This window comes from Mustela putorius, unplaced genomic scaffold (genome assembly GCF_011764305.1).
Source record: "Mustela putorius furo isolate JIRA1106 unplaced genomic scaffold, ASM1176430v1.1 tig00000578_pilon_pilon_pilon, whole genome shotgun sequence".
Taxonomy (NCBI): domain Eukaryota; kingdom Metazoa; phylum Chordata; class Mammalia; order Carnivora; family Mustelidae; genus Mustela; species Mustela putorius.
The window spans coordinates 3,601,359-3,621,547 of NW_025421422.1; the positions used below are offsets into that span (position 1 = coordinate 3,601,359).

At 44.0% G+C, this 20,189-nt stretch overlaps 1 protein-coding gene and 1 pseudogene across 2 annotated transcripts in view; one reads left to right on the forward strand and one right to left on the reverse strand.

The window, feature by feature from the left end:
• KREMEN1 (kringle containing transmembrane protein 1) overlaps positions 1–20,189 on the forward strand; it is a 64,917-nt gene that overhangs the window by 33,416 nt on the left and 11,312 nt on the right. For both annotated transcript variants that reach the window (XM_045081498.1, XM_045081500.1), the window contains exons 4-5: positions 8,773–8,897; positions 14,955–15,108. In XM_045081498.1, coding sequence (XP_044937433.1) covers positions 8,773–8,897; positions 14,955–15,108 — 279 coding nt within the window. The remainder of the gene's footprint in view (positions 1–8,772; positions 8,898–14,954; positions 15,109–20,189) is intronic.
• LOC123392454 lies at positions 9,291–9,373 on the reverse strand (annotated as a pseudogene).

The window sequence follows — 20,189 nt, forward strand, 5'->3', positions numbered from 1 at the left end:
TTTCCATGAGGGAAAAAAAATGACTTTCTGAACCAAATGGCCATTTTCCTCAATGACAGATATATACTGTATTTCCAAAGTGTTCTGAAGCACGGTTGGGCAAGTCATACTACTAACTTAAAAATGGAAAATCATTCAGGTCAACCTGGTTGAGTTTACCGAACACCTTTACAGTAGCGCTTGCCTGGAGGAATATACATAAACATAAGAGAGAGTCCCTACCGTCAATCTTAAAATGTAATTAGGAATCGGAGTTATAAACATGGGAGGAAATTGGAGACCAGCCCACCAGGTATATAAATATGATTGAATTAGGAGGTGGAGAGCTGTGAGTTTCTGCAGATGAGAGAGCTCTCGGTGCAGTTGTGGAGGTTGGAGTCATTATAGAGAGAGGTAGATGGGGCTGGATGGATCAGAGCATAGCAGGTCAGGTAACAGCCTGACAGGGACTTGGACGAAGGGCCTGGGGTTGTGTGCGTGGGCTGGGGACCACATTGCCAAGTAGAGGAGTGGACAAGGAGGGACCAGATGAGGCCTTGAAACCTCGAAAGCCAGAGTTGGCCAGAAAGTCCTAGTTTAGGAAGATGAGCCCAGGGCCCACTTACAGAATGGGTCCGAGGAAGGAAGTCCAGGAGGAAAGGATTGGTGCAGATTTCTAAATCCAGTGGATCAGGGTCTGAGCTGTGATGGCAGCAGTGAGATAAGACAGGAAGGGTTAAATCCGAGATACCTTTAGGAAGAAGACAGAACTTGATGACAAGTAGAATATATAGGGATGAAACAGCAAGAAGAGTCAAAGACAACTCTGCAGTTCCTTGCCTGGGATATTCGTGGTGTCCCCGAAAAACAAAAGTTCAAGTCAATAAACTGAGCTCTTTTTCCTAGAGACCTCGCTGTATCATTCCTCCTGAACTTGGACTGACCTTTTGTCGAGTAAGGTGTTTCAGTTCTCTGTTGCTGTATAACAAGCCGCCCCAAACCCTTGTGGCCTAAGGCAACAATGGCTTACCATTTCTCCTACTCCTGTGGGTTGGCTGAGGTTCAGCTCGATGGTTCTTCTGCTGCTCTCATCAGGGCTCAGTCAGGTGGCTGCATTCCCCTGGGGGCTCTGCTGGGGCTAGGACATCCAACACGGCTTCAGGCCTCTACTTGGGTAACTGCTCTTTCTAACAGTGTACTCAGGCCACTCACATAGTGGCTGGCTAGCTTCCAAGAGAGAGGAAGCAGAAGCTGCCAGTCCTCTGAAGGCATGAACTCAGAAGTCTACCACGTTCTGTTGATCAAAGCAAGTCACAAGGCCAGCCCAGATTCAAGGGCAAAGGAAATTGATGCCAACTCTTTTTTTTTTTTTTTTTAAAGATTTTATTTATTTATTTGACAGAGAGAGATCACAAGTAGGCAGAGAGGCAGGCAGAGAGAGAGAGAGGAGGAAGCAGACTCCCTGCTGAGCAGAGAGCCCGATGCGGGACTTGATCCCAGGACCCTGAGATCATGACCTGAGCCGAAGGCAGCGGCTTAACCCACTGAGCCACCCAGGCACCCTGATGCCAACTCTTAAAGTAGGTGGTGGCCCACATGTATGGGGAGGGGCAAGATTATTAGAGCCTCCTTTGGAGACTAACACATTAAATCACCAGAAATTAAATTTCAGAGAAGGAACTCCCACCAAAAGAAAACTACCACTGTGATACATCAGGGCCATATGGGGGTCAGGATCCTTAGGATCTCTTACTACCTTCCCCTAAAGGTAAAATTTCACAGGGGAAGAAAAGTCTGTGTTCACTTTTTTATATGGACGAGCTCATAGGGGATTCAGACATGAGTAGTGCTGCTCGTAGAATCAGTGCGACTGACAAAGGAAAGCTGATGTTTAGAAATAAAGTTAAAGAAGTATGGTGGGTCCATATTGGGATAGGACTTGGACCAAGATGGCAGCTGCCAATCTGGAATGGAAGTTGTAAGTGGCTAGGACGGAGGGCAATGTGCTTGTGGTCACAGCTCGTGGCTGAGAGAATATATGAGTCTACACTTAACCATTGATTCTCTGAAGGACATATTTGAAATGATTGGTCCTCTGGTAGGACACCAATAGCATCATCTCAGGTGAACTCCATTCTTGCTCCCATGGAGGGAAGAAATCAGCTACTGAGACACCAGCTTGAGGTTCCAGGGGCAAAAGATGGTCTCCACACAAGGTTAAATGACTTAAAACAAGCAGAGTCACTGCATTTCATTTCTTCATGTCTGAAGAAGCAGATTTTACTTATAAGACAAAGTAAAAGGAGGGATGCCTGGGTGGCTCAGTTGGTTGAGCCGCTGCCTTTGGCTCAGGTCATGATCCCAGGGTCCTGGGATCGAGTCCCGCATCGGGCTCCTTGCTTGGCAGGGAGCCTGCTTCTCTCGCTGCCTCTGCCTGCCTCTCTACCTGCTTGTGTGTACCCTCTCTCTCTGTCTCTGGCAAATAAATAAAATCTTAAAAAAAAAAAAAAAAAGACAAAGTAAAAGGAGTCCTACAGAGCCAGGGAAGTTTTCCAAAATGCAAGATAAGAACTTTGCTTCTAGTTTCTTAAACAGATATCCCAGATCTGGTCAGAGCACTGGAACAGAAAACATAGTAACAGTCAGGACTTCTTAAATAAATTGCCATCTGAAGATTTGTATTCAAATTGAGCTTTTGCCATAATGGGCATGCTTTCTATCTTTGTCAGGAGTTGTCTGATTGCCAGGAATGGAATTCACTCAAATTAACTTGAATGAAAAGAATTTATTGGAAGAGCATTAGGACTGTATTGCAGAACATCCCGTTCCTGTGTCCCAAGAACCTGGGAAGAAAGTACCTACTCTTGCCATCTCTCTCTGGGGCCACATGGTCTCCCACCTCTGCCTCTGTCTCAGGATGGCATCCATTCTTCTTCCTCTTTATGGAGCAGAAGAATAAGCTCACTTCTCAATTCAGGTGGCCCAAATATGGCTGGTTGCCTTAACCCCCACTTGACAAGACCCCTGTAAGTCCAGCACTCACAATTCATTAACTGAAGTCCCAGTTCAGCTTTCTGGGAGAGAGAATCTCATGGGCCTCACAGAAGTCAGTCAGAGGATGGAATCCTTTGGCCTGTTCCCAACCAGCAGTTGATGCTCTAAGAAGATGATGGCCCTTAGAAAAGGGTTGTTGGCCATGGGGGCTCCCATGGAGGTGTACACAGCACCTTCACAATGAACCACAGTTTAGTCCAAATGTAAAGGTGGCTAGTCAGCTGCCTGGATGCTTCCCAGCTGTTCCTTATGATGCAAAAGAACAGTAGTTTGCAGATTAATCTGAATAGAGGACCATCTCCCCTCAGCCACCTCTGAAACTTTTATCTCTGGCAAGACCTCTGAACATCTGAAGAGAATGTTGCTGATTACTGTCACTCGTCTTAAAGCACCAACTATGATAAGCAAGGGGTCTGCTTGTATTTTAAGAGGATTTTTAAAGAATTGAAAGTGATGAAGCCTCTTTGGTAAAAGGAAAAATGCATGACCAAGCCACAGGACTTTAAAGTGGTCTTGAAAGTAAAAAGGAATTTGAGAACAAATATCCTTTTTCAAATTGACTCTTCCTCCCCACTTCTGGGAAGAGCAAAGGGTGGGACACGGTCTGGAAATGCACTCAGTTGGCCAGTAACGCTTTTGAAGACTGCATGATGTGTCTTCTCCGGCGAGACTTTGAGCCACACTTTCCAGCGCGAGTCAGAGGGCAGTGGCACCCCTCAGAGGCTGGCCACTGTCTGAGGGGCTGGCCTCGTGGCACACCGAGTGTGGAGGGGCTGATGTGTTTGAGAAGTCAGTCTTTAATCTGACTTCCATTCAGTTCACCAGACCGGCCCCATGAGCAAAAGGAACAAAACCACAGAGTGAGTCTCTACCACCCCAGAGCTTGCTTGTGCCCTCTGGTTCCATCTTCTCTGCCCCCATGGAAGGCCCACAACGGCACCAGTCCATGATTTCTTCTCTGTCACATAGAATAACCCCGTCCATACCACCTCCCTCAGAGGGCTTTGATTTCCACGTGAGATGCTTATGGGAAAGTGTACTGTGTGCTCACCAGCTGTAAGAGATCAATGTTTTCATATCTGGAATGAAACCCAGTTTGTTGAGGTGGCTGCCTTTGATTTTGCCTTTTAACTCAATGCTATTTTAGTTTTCTGTTACTGAGCAAGTGGTTTCTGTCTGTGTGGTGAACGATGAAAGCCCTATTTATATATACACTTGGCCCTTCAACAACACAGGGGTTAGGGGCACTGACCCCCTGCCCAGTCAGACATCCGCACATAACTGTTGACTCCCCAAGAACTTAACTAATAAGAGGCTGGTGTCAACCAGAAGCCTTACTGATCACATGAGCGGTCAGTTAACTCAGATTTTGTACGTTATGTGTATTATATACTGTATTCTTACAATAGAGTAAGCTAGAAAAAAGACAGTGTTATTATGAAAATCGTAAGGAAGAGGAAATACATGCACAGTCCTATCCTGTAAAAAATCCACGCATAAATAGACACGTGTGTTTCAAACCCGTGTTGTTCAAGGATCAACTGTAATGACAATGAACACTGTTTATTTGGCACATGTTATCCTTCCAGGCCTCGTGGTCTTTACTTTATTTACATTATCTCATTTCAATGCTCCAAAGAACGCTTTGGGGCCCTGTCGATCCTCGTTCCACTGTTGATGAAGCCGGGGCCAGAACTCACGCTATGGTCTGTCGGACTCGGGAGCCACACATTCAGGGCTGCTGTAGGGCGCTCACTGCTCTTGAGCCGATGGCAGTAGTGCCAGCGCCCGTCCGTGGAGCACTGTGTCCTGGGGTGGGAGCGTGCAAAACAACTCTTGAGCTGTGGCGTGATGGCCGGAAAGTGGGGAGCCTAGATCTCCCCCTTTAGAAACTGTTTCTGTTTTTCACACAACTCTAATAAGCATGGCAGTGTTGTTGTAAGCCCAAGCAGCAGCACATAAAGACAAAGGTACACACACAGACAGGAGCACAAAGTAGAGGTTCCCTGAGATTCCTTCCAGTTCCAATGTTCTGAATGGTCAGCAGCCTCGGCGGTAACCAAGGGCACAGACTTGACTATTTTTTTTTCTTTTTTTTTTTTTTTTTTAAAGATTTTATTTATTTATTTGACAGAGAGAGATCACAAGTAGGCAGAGAGGCAGGCAGAGAGAGGGAGAGGAGGAAGCAGGCTCCCTGCCGAGCAGAGAGCCTGATGCGGGACTCGATCCCAGGACCCTGAGATCATGACCTGAGCCGAAGGCAGCGGCTTAACCCACTGAGCCACCCAGGCGCCCCCAGACTTGACTATTGAAGCCAGACATGAGCACGTAAAAAAAGCACACCAGCCTGGGTAAAGGACATTTGACAACCTCAAGCCACCAAGAGAAACGTAAAGTAGGTTAGACTGAGGGGTGTCTGGGTGGCTCAGTCAGTTAAGTGGTGGCCTTCAGCTCAGGTCATGATCCCGGGTCCTGGGATCGAGCCCCATATCAGGCTGCCTGCTCAGCGGGGAGTCTGTTTCTCCCTCCCTCTCTCCCAAATAAATAAATAAATAAAATCTTTTTTAAAAATTAAAAAATAAAATGGGTTAAACTGAGTTAAGTTTAAACAACAAAAAAAAGAAATAGCTAATATGTTTTAGAAAGGTTCTGTCCTAAATGATGAGGATAAAACTTTAAGTTTTCAAGTTAACCTTTCTGGAAAACTCAGTTATCATGAGGGGTAATTCGAAGAGTCAGAGAGGACAGTATGCAGGCAGGATTCAGACCCTGCGCTCACTAACTTTAAGTGGGTGTTGTCACGCAGGTCAGCTCTGCCTTTTACTTCCCCCCTGGCTCTGTTCCTTCACTGCTACTGAAGAATTACCTTCACCCACTTACTCTGTGATTCCAGCAGGTGGTGTAGAACAGGCCCGGGCATCTGGGATTCAGTTTTAAGGCACCGGCTCTGTGATTGGGACCGTACCAGGCCCTGGGAATTCAACAGTGTGTGGAAGATACAGTCTTACCCTTAAGTCATACATGGTTTGTTGGGGAGAGAGACACATGCGCAGGTGTTTAGGATTGAGGCTGCTACAGGCCCACAACAGGGACATACGACCTTATTTGGGGGGCGGGGTGCTTCCCCAGGGGAAATAGTGCTTAAGCAACAATGTTAAGCAGAGAGAGTATTCCAAGCAAAGAAAAGAGTATGCACAGAAGTTGGGAGAGCAATGTGTCGTGGGGAAACTCGCAAATACACTATCACTTAATTTGGCTTTCATCTAGAACATGAGCTGAGCTATAGAGAGAGAGGTCATGCTGAAGGGGAGGGGAAGTGGAGCGAGCAGCACAGATCGGGCAGGGCCTTGTATACCATGTGAGAGAGCTGGGACTTACTTCATCCTGAGGGACTTGGAGGGTTGCAAGCAGGACCCTTGCCTATCCCTCCAGCTCCTACTACTTTCCCCTCTCTCTGTCGTTGGTTATCCTCACTTCTTTTTGTTCCTGCAGAGGCCAACCTCATTTTAGCCTTAGGCCTTTGCCCTTCCTTCTGCCTGGAACAGTAAAGATTATTCTGGTTGCAGTGTACTAACTAGATTAGTGTAGCGTGCTCCTGGAAATAGGGAGATGGACTAGCAGGCCAGGGCAGTAGTCTCAGTGGGAAGGGACATGGCAGTGTAGAGACAGAGACACAGACAAACATCTGCAGTATCTTAGGAGGTAGACTCGATGGTGTCTGGCAAGCAACTGACTCAGGCCAGACAGGCACGATACCTCAGGCCATTGATATCAGATGGATGGTGCTGCAGCGTCGAGACCTACCCCACTACCCCACTGGAACATGAGCTGCCTGGATTTGCTCACCAAATTGTGAATAACGCTTATAAGTTCCAGCTGCATTAGTACAACCCATAACCTTGTTGATATCTAATCTTAACATTTATGATTATGTGCCTTGGGCATTCTGTAAACTAATCCACAATAACATGCTTACTTCTGATCATAATAGGATAAATGAGACAAAAATCAGAGTAAATGACCAGGGTGATGATGATTGAGTAGTTCTCATTAAGAACCATTGAATGCATGGTTCGGGTTTCCGTGCGTAAGGTCCCTTTAACAAACTCGGCTTGTGGGATGTGCCCCTGACTAGAGATGCTTAACTCACTGCATTTGTTTAAACTCTAAAACCCAGCCATTCCCAAGCCAGGCTCCCACTGAACACCAGCCTCCTACTGCCTAGAGTTTTTCTGTTTACATTCGCCACTATAGAGATCTGGTTTGTTTCCAAAAGATGCATTTTAACATTTGTGTGGTGAGCCACATTTGTTATATTTGAACCATGTGTGACGCAAGGGAGAAGGGTAACCGCTTGGCTGGAGGGGGAAGGGTGACTCTTTGAGTTAGCAGTGGTACTTCCTGCTGATTTAACAGGAACTGGTTAGATGTTAGATGGTGGCAGCAATTACACACAGAGACACACATATATTTTTACCTGCCAACAGGCTAATGTGGATGTAAAGTTTGTTAAATTGGACCATGCTGTTTTCTAGTCTTCTTTTTTAAAATTTTGTTTTTAAGTAATCACTACACCCAGGGTGGGGCTCGAACTCCCAACCCTGAGATCAAGAGTCACACATTCAACTGACTGAGCCAGCCAGGCACCCCTGTTTTGTTTTGTTTTGTTTTGTTTAAGATTTTATTCACTTACTTGAGAGAGAGAGAAAGAGAGAGAGACCACAAGCTGGGGGAGAGACAGATGGAGAGAGAGAAGCAGACTCCCCACTGAGCAGGGAGCCTCAAGCCAGGCTGAATCCCAGAACCCTGGGATCACGACCCAAGCAGACGCTTAACCCACCTGAGCCACCTGGTGCCCCTCTGTTTTCTAGTCTTAAACACAAAGGAGAAATGCTTTCTGGGGGTCTGTATGGCTCATTTGGAATTGAATAATGTATAATTCTTAGCTGACCTAGAAGTGCTTCTAGGAAAAGCCTCATTCATGTCTTATTAATAATATCTTCAGTTACATAAACTGTGAGGAGCCAAGCAGATAAAGTAGGGGAAAGGGCTTCATCTGATAGTGAAGTGATTCATAAATTAATAACAGAAATGGAAAACTAAGGTCCAGAGAGGTTGATTTGTCCATGGCCAACAATCAGCTCATTCCTTCATTCAACATGTATGTAGTATGTAATATGTAGATGTAGTAATTCTCCATTACTATACCACAAATGACCCTAGAACTTGGTTACTTAAAATGACACTTACTATCTTATTACATCTACATCTCCCTCTCCCTTCGCCCCTCCCACCACTCACACACTCTCTCCCCCCCCTTTTCCCTAAAATAAATAAATAAGTCTTAAAAACAATAACAACTAGTGGGGGGGGATGCACAGGCATGGGATGAAAGGCTTCCTAGGGCTTTTCCTGCCCTCCAGCAACTCTGAAACATAATTTATATATTGCAGCTTCTCTATTTTGAGGAAATTATTCCTAGTTCTCTTTAATGCTCAATTCTATTAATACCGAACAGATTAGTTAAAGGTGGACCTTGGGCCACACATACTCTTCAGAAGAAAACAGAAATATGGCATTGGCCAGAGGACTTCCATTTTTAAAGCTTGTTGCTTGTTATTGATGTATACCTTAAGAGTAGAAATATTAGCTGAGATGAAAGTACCTGGCACAAATCACTGTTTCGTCTTGGTGTTTCACAGCCAGATGTTGTGAAATTCTTTTTTCTTTTTCCTCCAGTGCCTGGAAACCTTGGCTGCTACAAGGATCATGGAAACCCACCTCCTCTAACCGGCGCCAGTAAAACGTCAAACAAACTTACCATACAAACCTGCATCAGTTTTTGTCGGAGTCAGAGGTTCAAGGTAATGATTCTATGGCTCTATCTATATCTATAGAAAATCATGAAGATGTAAATGCAATCTGCCGAGATAACTTAAAAATATATATCCTTTTTTTAAATCTGTCAAACCATGGAACTGTTTTTCTGCCAAGGAGGAACTGGAAGAAGAGCAGGGCTTGGCATTCAGGATGGGGAGAGAAAAGAGGAAAATCCCCCAATATCTGTATCCCTATTTGACCTCTGACAGAATTATGTATTTCCTTGTACCCTTGAGCGTTATGAGCAGGGACATCTCTGGCTTCCCAGGGGATCTGGGAGTAGGCCAAGTCAGTGGTTATTTCCTTACTACATTAGGGGCCCTAGCCTGGACAAAATACTTTCTTTTCTTGCTTTCCTTTCCTCCATTTGCAATTTACTCCTTGATTATTAAGGTTCAATTAGCAATAATCGCGCCTCGGATAAACCTCATTGGCTACGATACTGCCACTGCGCAAAGCTTGATTATTAAGGTTCAATAATCCTATTGTTTGCTCTATCCTTCCTTCCCTCCTTCCTTTTTCCTTCCTTTTTTTTTTTGTCCTTCCTTAATGATTCAGTGAAAAAGCCATTAATCAGCCCCAAGCAAGGAGAATAGCCTGCAAGGTCAGGGGCTTTGTGAGGCTGGTGGCCCAACCTGATGGACTGATTGGTTGCTTGCAGAGCATATAAGTAAATATACTGAGGATAATGGGAGCCAGATTTCTCACTGTTGGAGAAGTGAAGCCTATAGTATCAGGCAGGGATTGAAGTTATTAGTATAGTATATGGTTTTGATATATAGAGAGACAGATACGGAAATACATATAAACATGTTTGTAGGTCCGTGAAATTCTTTTTTCTTATCTCTGTCCACTGAGAGTACCTGGGAACAGTGACACAGTGGTTCCACAGAGTACACTTAGTGCTCAGATCTTGGTTTCTAGGTATTGTTCTTTTTTTACTTTTTTTTTTTTTTTAAGATTGTATTTGTTTGACAGAGAGAGACAGTGAGAGAGAGAGCACAAGCAAGGGGAGGGGCAGAGGGAGAGGGAGAAGCAGGCTCCCTGCTCAGCGAGGGAGGGAACCTGACGCTGGACTCGATCCCAGGACCCTGGGATCATGACCTGAGCTGAAGGCAGATGCCTAACTGACTGAGCCCCCCCAGGCAACCCTAGATATTGTTCTTCATTATATAAGAATTAGGGCTCCGTCCTAAGAAAGTGCAAGAAGAGCCTGAAGCATGTTGTACAATAAAGTAAGGAATGGTGAGGGCTGCCAAAAGGACACAGGAACCAACTGGAAGGGTCTCCACTGTCCAACTCTAACATAATTTGAGCTTTAAAACAAAAAATGGTAGCACGTGGGTGGCTCAGATGGCTAAGCGTTCCCCTTTGGCTCAGGTCATGGTCCCAGGGTCCTGGGTCCATGGTCCCATGGTCCCAGGCTCCATCTCAGGAGATGGAGCTCAAAAGGGAGCCTTCCTCTTCCTTCCCCTCTACCCCTCCCCACTGCTCATATACGCACCTGCGTAGGATTCCATCTATCTCCTTCTGTCCCTCTCCCCCTCTAAAATAAATAAAATAAATCTTTAAAAAGAAAGAGCAACTATCAAAAAATCTAAAGCTAATGTCATATTTATTCAATAGTGGAAAGTTCAGTTCTTTCTGCTTAAAATTAGGCACAAACAATGATGCCCAATCTCACCTCTTCTATTCAGCACTGTACTTGAGATCCTCGCTAATGAAATAAAGCAAGAAAAAGAAAGCCATGTAGGTTGGAAAGGAGAAAATTTTTTTCTTAATTTATGGACAACATGGTCAGGTATGTAGACAATTCTACATAAAAGCTATTAAAAAATAATAAGTAAATTTATCAGGGTTGCATGTTATAAGGTCATATACAAAATCAGTTGCATTTCTACATACTAGCAGTGAACAATTGGAAAATAAAATTTTAAAATTCCATTTACAGCAGCATAAATAATCTCAGAATTAACAAAGGATATCCCATATTTGGGACCTATATCCCAAATAATGTATAACATCGCAAGAGAAAATTAAGATCTAAATAAGTAGAAATACAGACATTGTGGGGTGCCTGGGTGGCTCAGTCAGTTAAGTGTCCAGCTCTTGATTTTGGTTCAGGTCATGATCTTGGGGTCGTCTGGCTCCTCACTCACCAGGGAGTCTACTGGAGATTTTCTCTCTCTCTCTCTCTGTCCCTCCCCACCACTCACTCTCTCTCTCTTTCGCTCTCAAATAAATAAATCTTTTTTTAAAATGCAGACATTGTTCATGTATTGGAAGACTTCATATTGTTAAAATGTCAGCTTTTCCCAGATTGATGTATGGATTCAATGCAATCCCAATCAAAAAATGATAGTTGTTTTTTTTAAATTGTTAAGTGGATCCTTAAATGTTACATGGAAAAGCAGAGAACCTAGAATAACCAAAATAATTCTGAAAAAGATCAACTCTGGAGGACTCATCCTGCTTGATCTCAAGACTTTCCGTAAAGCTATAGTAATCAAGAGAGTGGTATTGGCATAAGAATAATTGCATATATCAGGGTTAGCAAACAGTGGTACGTGGGCCAAAACTTACTACCCATCAACCCAGTAAATAAATTTTCAACTTTTGTGTGTCAGGGACACTACGAAGAAAATGAAAAAATAACTCACAGAATAGGAGAAAATATTTATGAATCCTATATCTGAATAAGGATTTAATGTCCAGAATCTATAAAGATCTCTTACAACTTGACAATAAAAGGACAACTGAAGTAAAAAATAGGCCAATGGGTTGAATAGACATTTCTCTATAAAAGATACACAAATGGCCAATAAGCACATGGAAATATGCTTATATTATTAGTCTTGAGGGAAACGCAAATCAAAACCATAATGAGAAACCACAACAATAAATAACCCATGGCTATAGGTAAAAAAAAAAATTTTTTTAAAGATAAAATAAGCATTGGTGAAGATGTGGAGAAATTGGAATCCTCATCCTTTGCTGGTAGAAATGTAAAATAGTGCTACGGACCAGCTAAGACAGCTGCCGTGGAAAACAGTATGGCAGTTTCTCAAAAAGTTAAACGTAACCTTTTAAGCCAGCAATTCCACTCTTGCATATATACCTAAGAGATTTGAAAATGTATGTTCGCACAAAAATGTATGCGCGTGTATTCATAGCAGCATTATTCAGAATAATCCTAAACTGGGCGCCTGGGTGGCTTAGTGGGTTAAGCCGCTGCCTTCGGCTCGGGTCATGATCTCAGGGTCCTGGGATCAAGTCCCGCATCAGGCTCTCTGCTCGGCAGGGAGCCTGCTTCCTCCTCTCTCTCTCTCTGCCTGCCTCTCTGCCTACTTGTGATCTCTCTCTGTCAAATAAATAAAATCTTTAAAAATAAAAAAAAGAATAGTCCCAAACTGTAAATAACTCAGTGTCCATTAACTGATGAAAAAATAAATACATTGTGCTATAGACACGCTTTTTTTTTTCAAAGATTTTATTTATTTATTTGACAGAGAGAGAGAGTGCGAGCACAAGCAGGGGTTGCTGGCGAGGGAGAAGCAGACTCCCGCTGAGCAAGGAGCCTGATGTAGGGCTGGATCCCAGGACTCCAAGATCATGACCTGGGCTGAAGCCACCCAGGTCCCCCCACATCCATAGTTTTGAACACAACTCAGCAACAGGAAGAAGATACAGTAAAACGTACTGATAAACACAACAACATGGATGAATGGCCAAAACATTATGCTAATTGGAAGAAATCAAACACAAAAGACTACATGCACAACTCAAAATGGATCTTGGGTCTAACTAGAATGTAAAACTATAAAACTTTTAGAGGACAAGAATGGGAGAAAATCTTTGTGACCAAGGTATACCTGGGTTTACATAGAAAGTACTTAGGTGTAAGTAATATCAAAAGCATGATCCATAAAAGAAATAGTAAATGAACTTCATCAAAATTTAAAACTTTTGCTCTCTGAAAGACATTTTTTTAAAGAATGAAAAGACAGGGGGTGCCTGGGTGGCTCAGTGGGTTAAAGCCTCTGCCTTCGGCTCAGGTCATGATTCAGGGTTCTGGGATCGAGCCCCACATCAGGCTCTCTGCTCGGCAGGGAGCCTGCTTCCTCCTCTCTCTCTGCCTGCCTCTCTCCCTACTTGTGATCTCTGTCTGTCAAATAAATAAATAAAATCTTAAAAAAAAAAAAAAAAAAAGAATGAAAAGACAGGCCATAGCCTAGAAGAGGATATTTGCAATCGCATATGCAACAAAGGACTTACTTGCAGATTGCATACAAAAACTAAAAACTCAGTAGTTAAAAAAAAAATTTTTTTTTAATTTGAAAAATGGGGCACCTGGGTGGCTCAGTTGGTTAAGTGACTGCCTTCGGCTCAAGTCATGATCCCAGAGTCCCCAATCAAGTCCACAGCAGGCTTCCAGCTCTGCAGGGAGTCTGTTTCTCCCCTCTCACGCTCTCTCTCACTCTCTCTCTAATAAACAAATAAACTCTTTTTAAAAATACCTCAAAATTTAAAAAATGGGCAAATGACTTGATACTTCACCAAAGAGGTTAAACAGATGACAAATAAGCACATGAGGAGACATTCGGTATCATTAACCACTAGGGTAATGCAAATGAAACCGATCATGAGATACCACTACATACCTCTTAGAATGGCTAAAATAAAATATACTGACAATAATGTGTGTTGACAAGGATATGGAACACCTGGGACTCATACATTGTTTTGAATGTAAAATGGTACAGTCACTGGAAAACAGTTTGGTGGTTTCTTATAACCATAAACTTACCTTATAACCCAGCATCCCCATTCCCAGTTATTTACTCTGGAGAAATGAAAGCTTATGCACACACAAAACTATACACCAATGTTTATAGCAACTCTATCCATAATCATAAATAACTAGAAACAACCCAGTGGATTAACAAATAGTGGTATATCTGTGCAATGGACTTACTACTCAGCCATAAAAACAAGTGAACTATTGATCTATGCACCACTTTGGATAAATCTCAAAGACATTGCACTAAGTGGAAAGCCAGTCTCAAAAGCTTACATGCTATATCATTCCATTTAAATGATGCCTTCGTCCATTCTGCCTGCAGTAACAAACTTACCATAGATCGGGTCAATAAACGTTTATTTCTCACAGTTCTGGAGGCGAGAAGTATAAGATTAAGGTTGTTGGCAGATTGGGTGTTTAATGAGAGCATGTCTCCTAGTTCATAGATGTCCATCTTGCTGTGTCCTCATGTGAGAGAGGGGCCCAGGGAGCTCTCTGGGGTCTCCTCTGTCAGAGCACTAATCCCACTCATGAGGACTCTGTTCTAGTGCCCTAATTCACCAGAGGCTCCATGTCCACATGCCCTCACACTAGGAGTTAAGATTTCAACATACGACTTTTGAGGGAACATAAACATTCAGTCTTAGCATGTGATATTTTTGAAAAAACAAAACCGTAGTCACAGCAAAGCGATAGGTAGTTGCGAAGGTTTATTTATGGAGGGGGAACTATAAAGCAGGTTCAGGATAGGAAGGTTATTGGGGCCATGTGCCTGAGCTGCAGGCTGATCGTAGGGGTGGTTGTCAACATGGGTTGAAGTGCATAGAACTATATACCATATAAATAGTTCTACCATATGGTAATAAATAAAATGAAAAATTTTAATGGGGCCTGTAATGAGTTTGTGGTGGGGACTAGCCATAAAGCACCTACCGCCTGGAACACAGTAAACATTCAATAAAACGTGGAGCCGATGTTATTAATGTTTCAAGTTAGTGGGTTTCCCCCCAGTGCCTGCCTTCAAACTCACTTAAACACAGAGAGGTGCAGGCAGTAAAAGGTATGCTCGCCGGAAGGGGAAACATGGTTACTGATAGTGTGTAACGAGCATCCAGGGAGGGGAGCAAGGCAGAAACCCCAGGAAGAGGGACCCAACTGGGGGCTGACCCTGCCAAGCTCCTTCAGGGCAGCTGACACCCCAGACTGACACTTACCCAGTGCTGTTTCTCTGCTATGACAGTTTGCCGGGATGGAGTCCGGCTATGCTTGCTTCTGTGGAAATAATCCTGATTACTGGAAGTACGGGGAGGCAGCCAGCACCGAGTGCAACAGCGTCTGCTTCGGGGATCACACCCAGCCCTGTGGCGGCGACGGCAGGATCATCCTCTTTGACAGTGAGTATGCCCTGTGCCCGTTGCTGCCCAAGACCCAGGAACACTTGTGCCAGAGAAACAACCGGACCAGCCTTCCTCTCTCCCATTCATTCATTCATGTAGCAATACTTATCAAGCACCTCCTGCAGGCCAGGCCCTGACCAGACCCTGGGGATGCAACACTGACCTAGCAGACTCGGGCCCTGTCCTCCAGAAGGAAGGATAGGCATTTAGTTGTGCCATGTGCTCTGAAGAGATGAGGCCTGTCACAGGATACTTAGGCAGCCTAGAAAAGACGACCTCTGCAACTTAACAGACACTGGTATAGCTCTTCAGTATTAGCCTTAAGGTTCTCTTGTTTTAATTGACTTCCAAGCCCTTTAATGTTTTCCTTGGCATTTAGTTTTGCAGCTGAGAAGAGAGCATACGCTTCCAGCCTCCTCTCTGACCACCATATCTGTGAGATGCTGGCTAGGGGCTGGGTGCACTGCAGATGGGGTATGGATCTGGGGCCTTGACCTCTCCTGCACCGTGTTCTTATCACTGGCCTATCTGATCCGTCCTCATAACCACCACCCCCTGCATCCCACTCAGTGATGGTAAAACTTTGGGAGAGCCATAGTACCAGTATAGCACCAGATTTTGGTAGAAAGAGTAGAAAGTAGATTGTCACAAGTGAGACAGACAAAAGGAAAGACTTGAGGTTACTAAGATATACTACAGAGTCCATAGGTCTTTGTTAGTCACTGGGACACAGTAGATATACTCTTGACATCTCAACCTGACCAAGTGGCCCAGTTTCATGCAGAAATATCATATGCTTTGTTAGTTTCCTAGGGCTCTCATAACAAATGATCACAAGCCAGGAGCATTAAAGCAACAGAAATGTATTCTGTCGTAGTTTGGGAGGCTAGAAGTTCAAAATTGAGGTGTTGTCAGTGCTCCACTGAAGCATCCATCCATGCTCCTTCTGAAGGCCCCAGGGAAGAAGACTTTGCTTCGTTCGAGCCTCTGGCCATTGCTGTCAGTCCTTGGCATTCCTTGGCTTGGAGTTGCATCACTGCAATCTCTGCCTCCTCCTTCACATGGCCATTGTCCCTCTGTCCATCAGTGCCTCTGTGTCTCTCTGTATCTTCTTGTAAGGACTCTAGTCATTAGATTTAGGGCCCACTCTCATCTAGTGTGGCCTCATTTAACTTGTTGACATCTATAAAGACACTATTTCTAAATAAGGTCACATTCACAACTACCAGGCATGGAACACGTCTCCTTTGGAGGACACACTTCAGCTACTACATACAGTGGCTGTAAAGCCTAAGCCTTTCGCAGGTTATGGCTTAAATGTCGTCAGAAGTGTGTTGTTTGGGCAGAGGACAGGGGAAGGATTGGCAAGTAGAACTCATGTGGTCAACTGTTGGTCTTTTGGGTGAGTGTGCCTGCTGGAGACTGCCAGTGGCTCCCTGTATATTCTGTTATGTCAAGACAAATGCTCAGTTGAGTACCTCTATTTAAGCTAAAGACTAAGACTTGCCTGATGCTTAAGAAAGGTTGGTAGATAATACGCCCTGCACTTCTATTTAAGTTTTCGCTTCCAAAGTCTATTATTATAAGATCCTCTGCCTTGACACCCTAGCCCAGGAGAGTATATTTGCGGAGCTTAAAATTTGCCTGGTCTACTCCTAAGTGAAAAAAAGAAAGGAATAAAACATTGAGTGTGTATTAAGTGTATTAAGGCTTAAAATAAATTATCAATCTATACAAATTAGGCCCTGTTGGCAGCCATCTGAGGAAGGCATTATTATCATCACTGTCATTGTACAGAAGAGAGTTCTAGGACATGAAGAGGATAGATATCTTGCCAGGGCTCACACGGCCAACAAGCCATGGGATTAGACAGTAAAGAAAAGGAAAGCAGGGTGTGTGGGTTCGCTACCTGTTTTTCTACTTTAAACAGAACATAGTGTTAATTTTTTTGACTGGAGAATAGATGTTGGTGAGCATATGGAGGAATTGGATCCCTCATACATTTGCTAGTGGAAATGTTAAATGGTACAGCTGCTCTGGAAAACAGTCTGGCAGTTTCTCAAACGTGAAGCAGAATTACCTTATGACCCAGCAATTCCACTCCTAGATACAGACCCAAGAGAATTGAAAACATATGTTCCCACAGAAACTTGTATAGGAACCTTCACAGCAACACTGTTCGTAATAGCCCCCAAAGTGGCACCAACCCAAAAGTCCATCGATGGAAGAAAGGATCGGCAAAATGTGTTATATCTGTACAATGGAATATTATTCAGCCACAAAAAGCAATGAAATAATGATGCATGCTACAACAAGGTTGAACCTTGAAAACATGACGCTAAGTGACAGAAACCAGACACGCAGGCCACGTATTTTATGAGTCCATTTATAGGAAATGTCCAGAATAGGCAAATCCATACAGACAGAAAACAGATTAATGATCATCAAGGGCTGAGGAGAAGGGAGGGATGGGAAATTATTGCTTAGTGGGTACGGGTTTTCTTGTTGGGGTGATGAACAGAGGCCAGAACTGGATGTCCGTGGTTATACCTCATGGAGCCTATAACACATACCACTGAACTATACGTTTTTAAAATTGTTAAAATGGTGGATTTTATATGGTTAAAAAATAGAATACTTTTATATGGTAAGCACTCATTTAGCACATTTTTATGGAGTGTCTGCTGTGTGGCAGATAAAATGATGTTTTTTTTAGTGCAGTGCCTATACCAGAGGTATCAGATGGAAATAATTTGCTTTAAAGTCAGTTCTGTACCAAGCATCATCTTTGGTACTGGAAATAACATCTAGAAGATAGCACTGGGCCTCACACAAAGGTGCAGTACGATGAATTAATTATAATCAAAATAACTGCTGTCCGTTGAGTGCTTGCTGTGTGCTAGCCTGGAAGCTGGGTGCTTTTATTTATTTTATATTATTTGATACTCAGAACAGCCCTGTTGATAAGAAAACTGTGTGTGGTTCAAAAGATGAAAATAATCCGTCCAGGTGAATAAGAGCCAAATTGAGAACTCAAACCCAGGTTTGCCACAATTTTTATTTCTCTGTTTTCAGTAGCCAGAATTCCTTTCAAAGGGCGCCTGGGTGGCTCAGTGGGTTAAGCCGCTGCCTTCGGCTCAGGTCATGATCTCAGGGTCCTGGGATCGAGTCCCACATCGGGCTCTCTGCTCAGCAGGGAACCTGCTTCCCTCTCTCTCTCTCTCTCTCTGCCTGCCTCTCTTTCTACTTGTGATTTCTCTCTGTCAAATAAATAAATAAAATCTTTAAAAAAAAAAAAAAGACAGGTCATGATAATGGGTCCCATTTCATGCTCTAAAAGCATGTGAACAGGGTGGGCCCAGTGGCTCTGATTATCATGAAACTGGCCCCTTCTGCAGCCATCCAGAAGCTGCCTTCTCTGGCTCCCCTTCCTTTAGGAGGAATGAGGAGGTTGGCATTCGGAGAAGCTCCAGCCTCTAGAGGCCCTGGTCTTGCTGACCGGCAGAGGCCCCTGACAGTAGCCCGCTCCAATGACCTCCCCCACCCCCCAGCCCTGCAAAGGAAGGTACAAACCTGCTCAGTCATTATTGCCACATTAAGTTATTTGTCATAGGCCGTGTGGCTGGTTTTCCAGCAAGCTCTCATGAGCTCCAGAAGGATGTGAAGTGGACTGTGTGCTGTGTGTCAGTGTGGCACTGACAGAAGCTTCAGAGCGTGTGCTGCCCCCAGAATTCAACGTACTGAATTAACAGAACCAAATAAATGATCAGAGAGGTTGGAATCAATAGTAGATTACAGAGACTGCCCAGCGGGCCTCTTGGGCCCCTTTCAGCTTCTAGGCACAGAAAGGAGAAATGAGATGTGGGATTGGTCTTCCTCTGCAACCTTCCTCTGAGCCCGTAAATGTTTTTAGGGCATTGTACTATTTGCTTTCGGTGCATTCTCTCCCTTCATTATAATACCGTGAAGCAGGTACTGTTTCCTTATTTGCCTGAGGAGACAACAGAGGTTCATAAAAGTTCAGTAGCTTGCCCAAGGTCCCACAGATGGAAATTCTTCTCCCATGGAACTTATATTTTACGGAAGAGAAGAGATTAATGGATATATATATATATATATATATACACACACACACACACAGCCTAGGGTCCAATAGGACCTGACTGCTAGGATTGCCTTAGTAATTGTACCTCATAGACTCCCAGATGCCATCAGTCATGTGATGCAACATCACTGTGCATATCACTGAGGAGAAAAATACTTCCAACTAAACAGTGACATGCACCGATGGACAGACACAGTCCAGTCTGAAAGATTAAAATGTTCCCCTTAGAACTGATGAAATATAATAATCTCTTCTGCTTTTCTGGGTGTCAGTCCAGTGGAGTCTGATTCAAGGCTGGGACCCATTTGGGGCGCCTGGGTGGCTCAGTGGGTTGGGCCGCTGCCTTCGGCTCGGGTCATGATCTCAGGGTCCTGGGATCGAGCCCCACATCGGGCTCTCTGCTCCACAGGGAGCCTGCTTCTCTCTCTCTCTCTCTCTCTCTCTCTGCCTGCCTCTCTGCCTACTTGTGATCTCTGTCTGTCAGATAAATAAATAAAATCTTTAAAAAAAAAAAAAAAGAAAAAAGGCTGGGACCCATTTGGTTCGAGTTTGTTTGCTGAGACATGCCAGTATCGTTCACATCTGGAAGCAGAGCACTCAGCTGCATCTGGGGGAGGCTAGCTGTTCCCGCTGATGCCTGAAGTCTGTTCCTGAAGAAACTGACTGAGCTAATATTGAGACGGGATGGAGGTGCTAAAGGCAGGAGGACACTGGCTTTCTGCCACTGGAGGTTTCGCCCAGGGCCATTTAGGGCCCCCGGCTGCCCAGGTTGTATGTGGCAAGCTACTCTCCCCTTCAAAAATAAGATCTTGCATATATTCCTAAATTTCAGGTTTCCTGTTGAATTATCACTGAATTTTAATAATCTATCATAGAGTCATGAGTTTGCTTTCAAAATTACCGAACTGAATCTCCTGTCTGCATGGCACACATCTGGAAATCAAAAGCTCTAAGGTGAAGGTCAGCCTTCGCT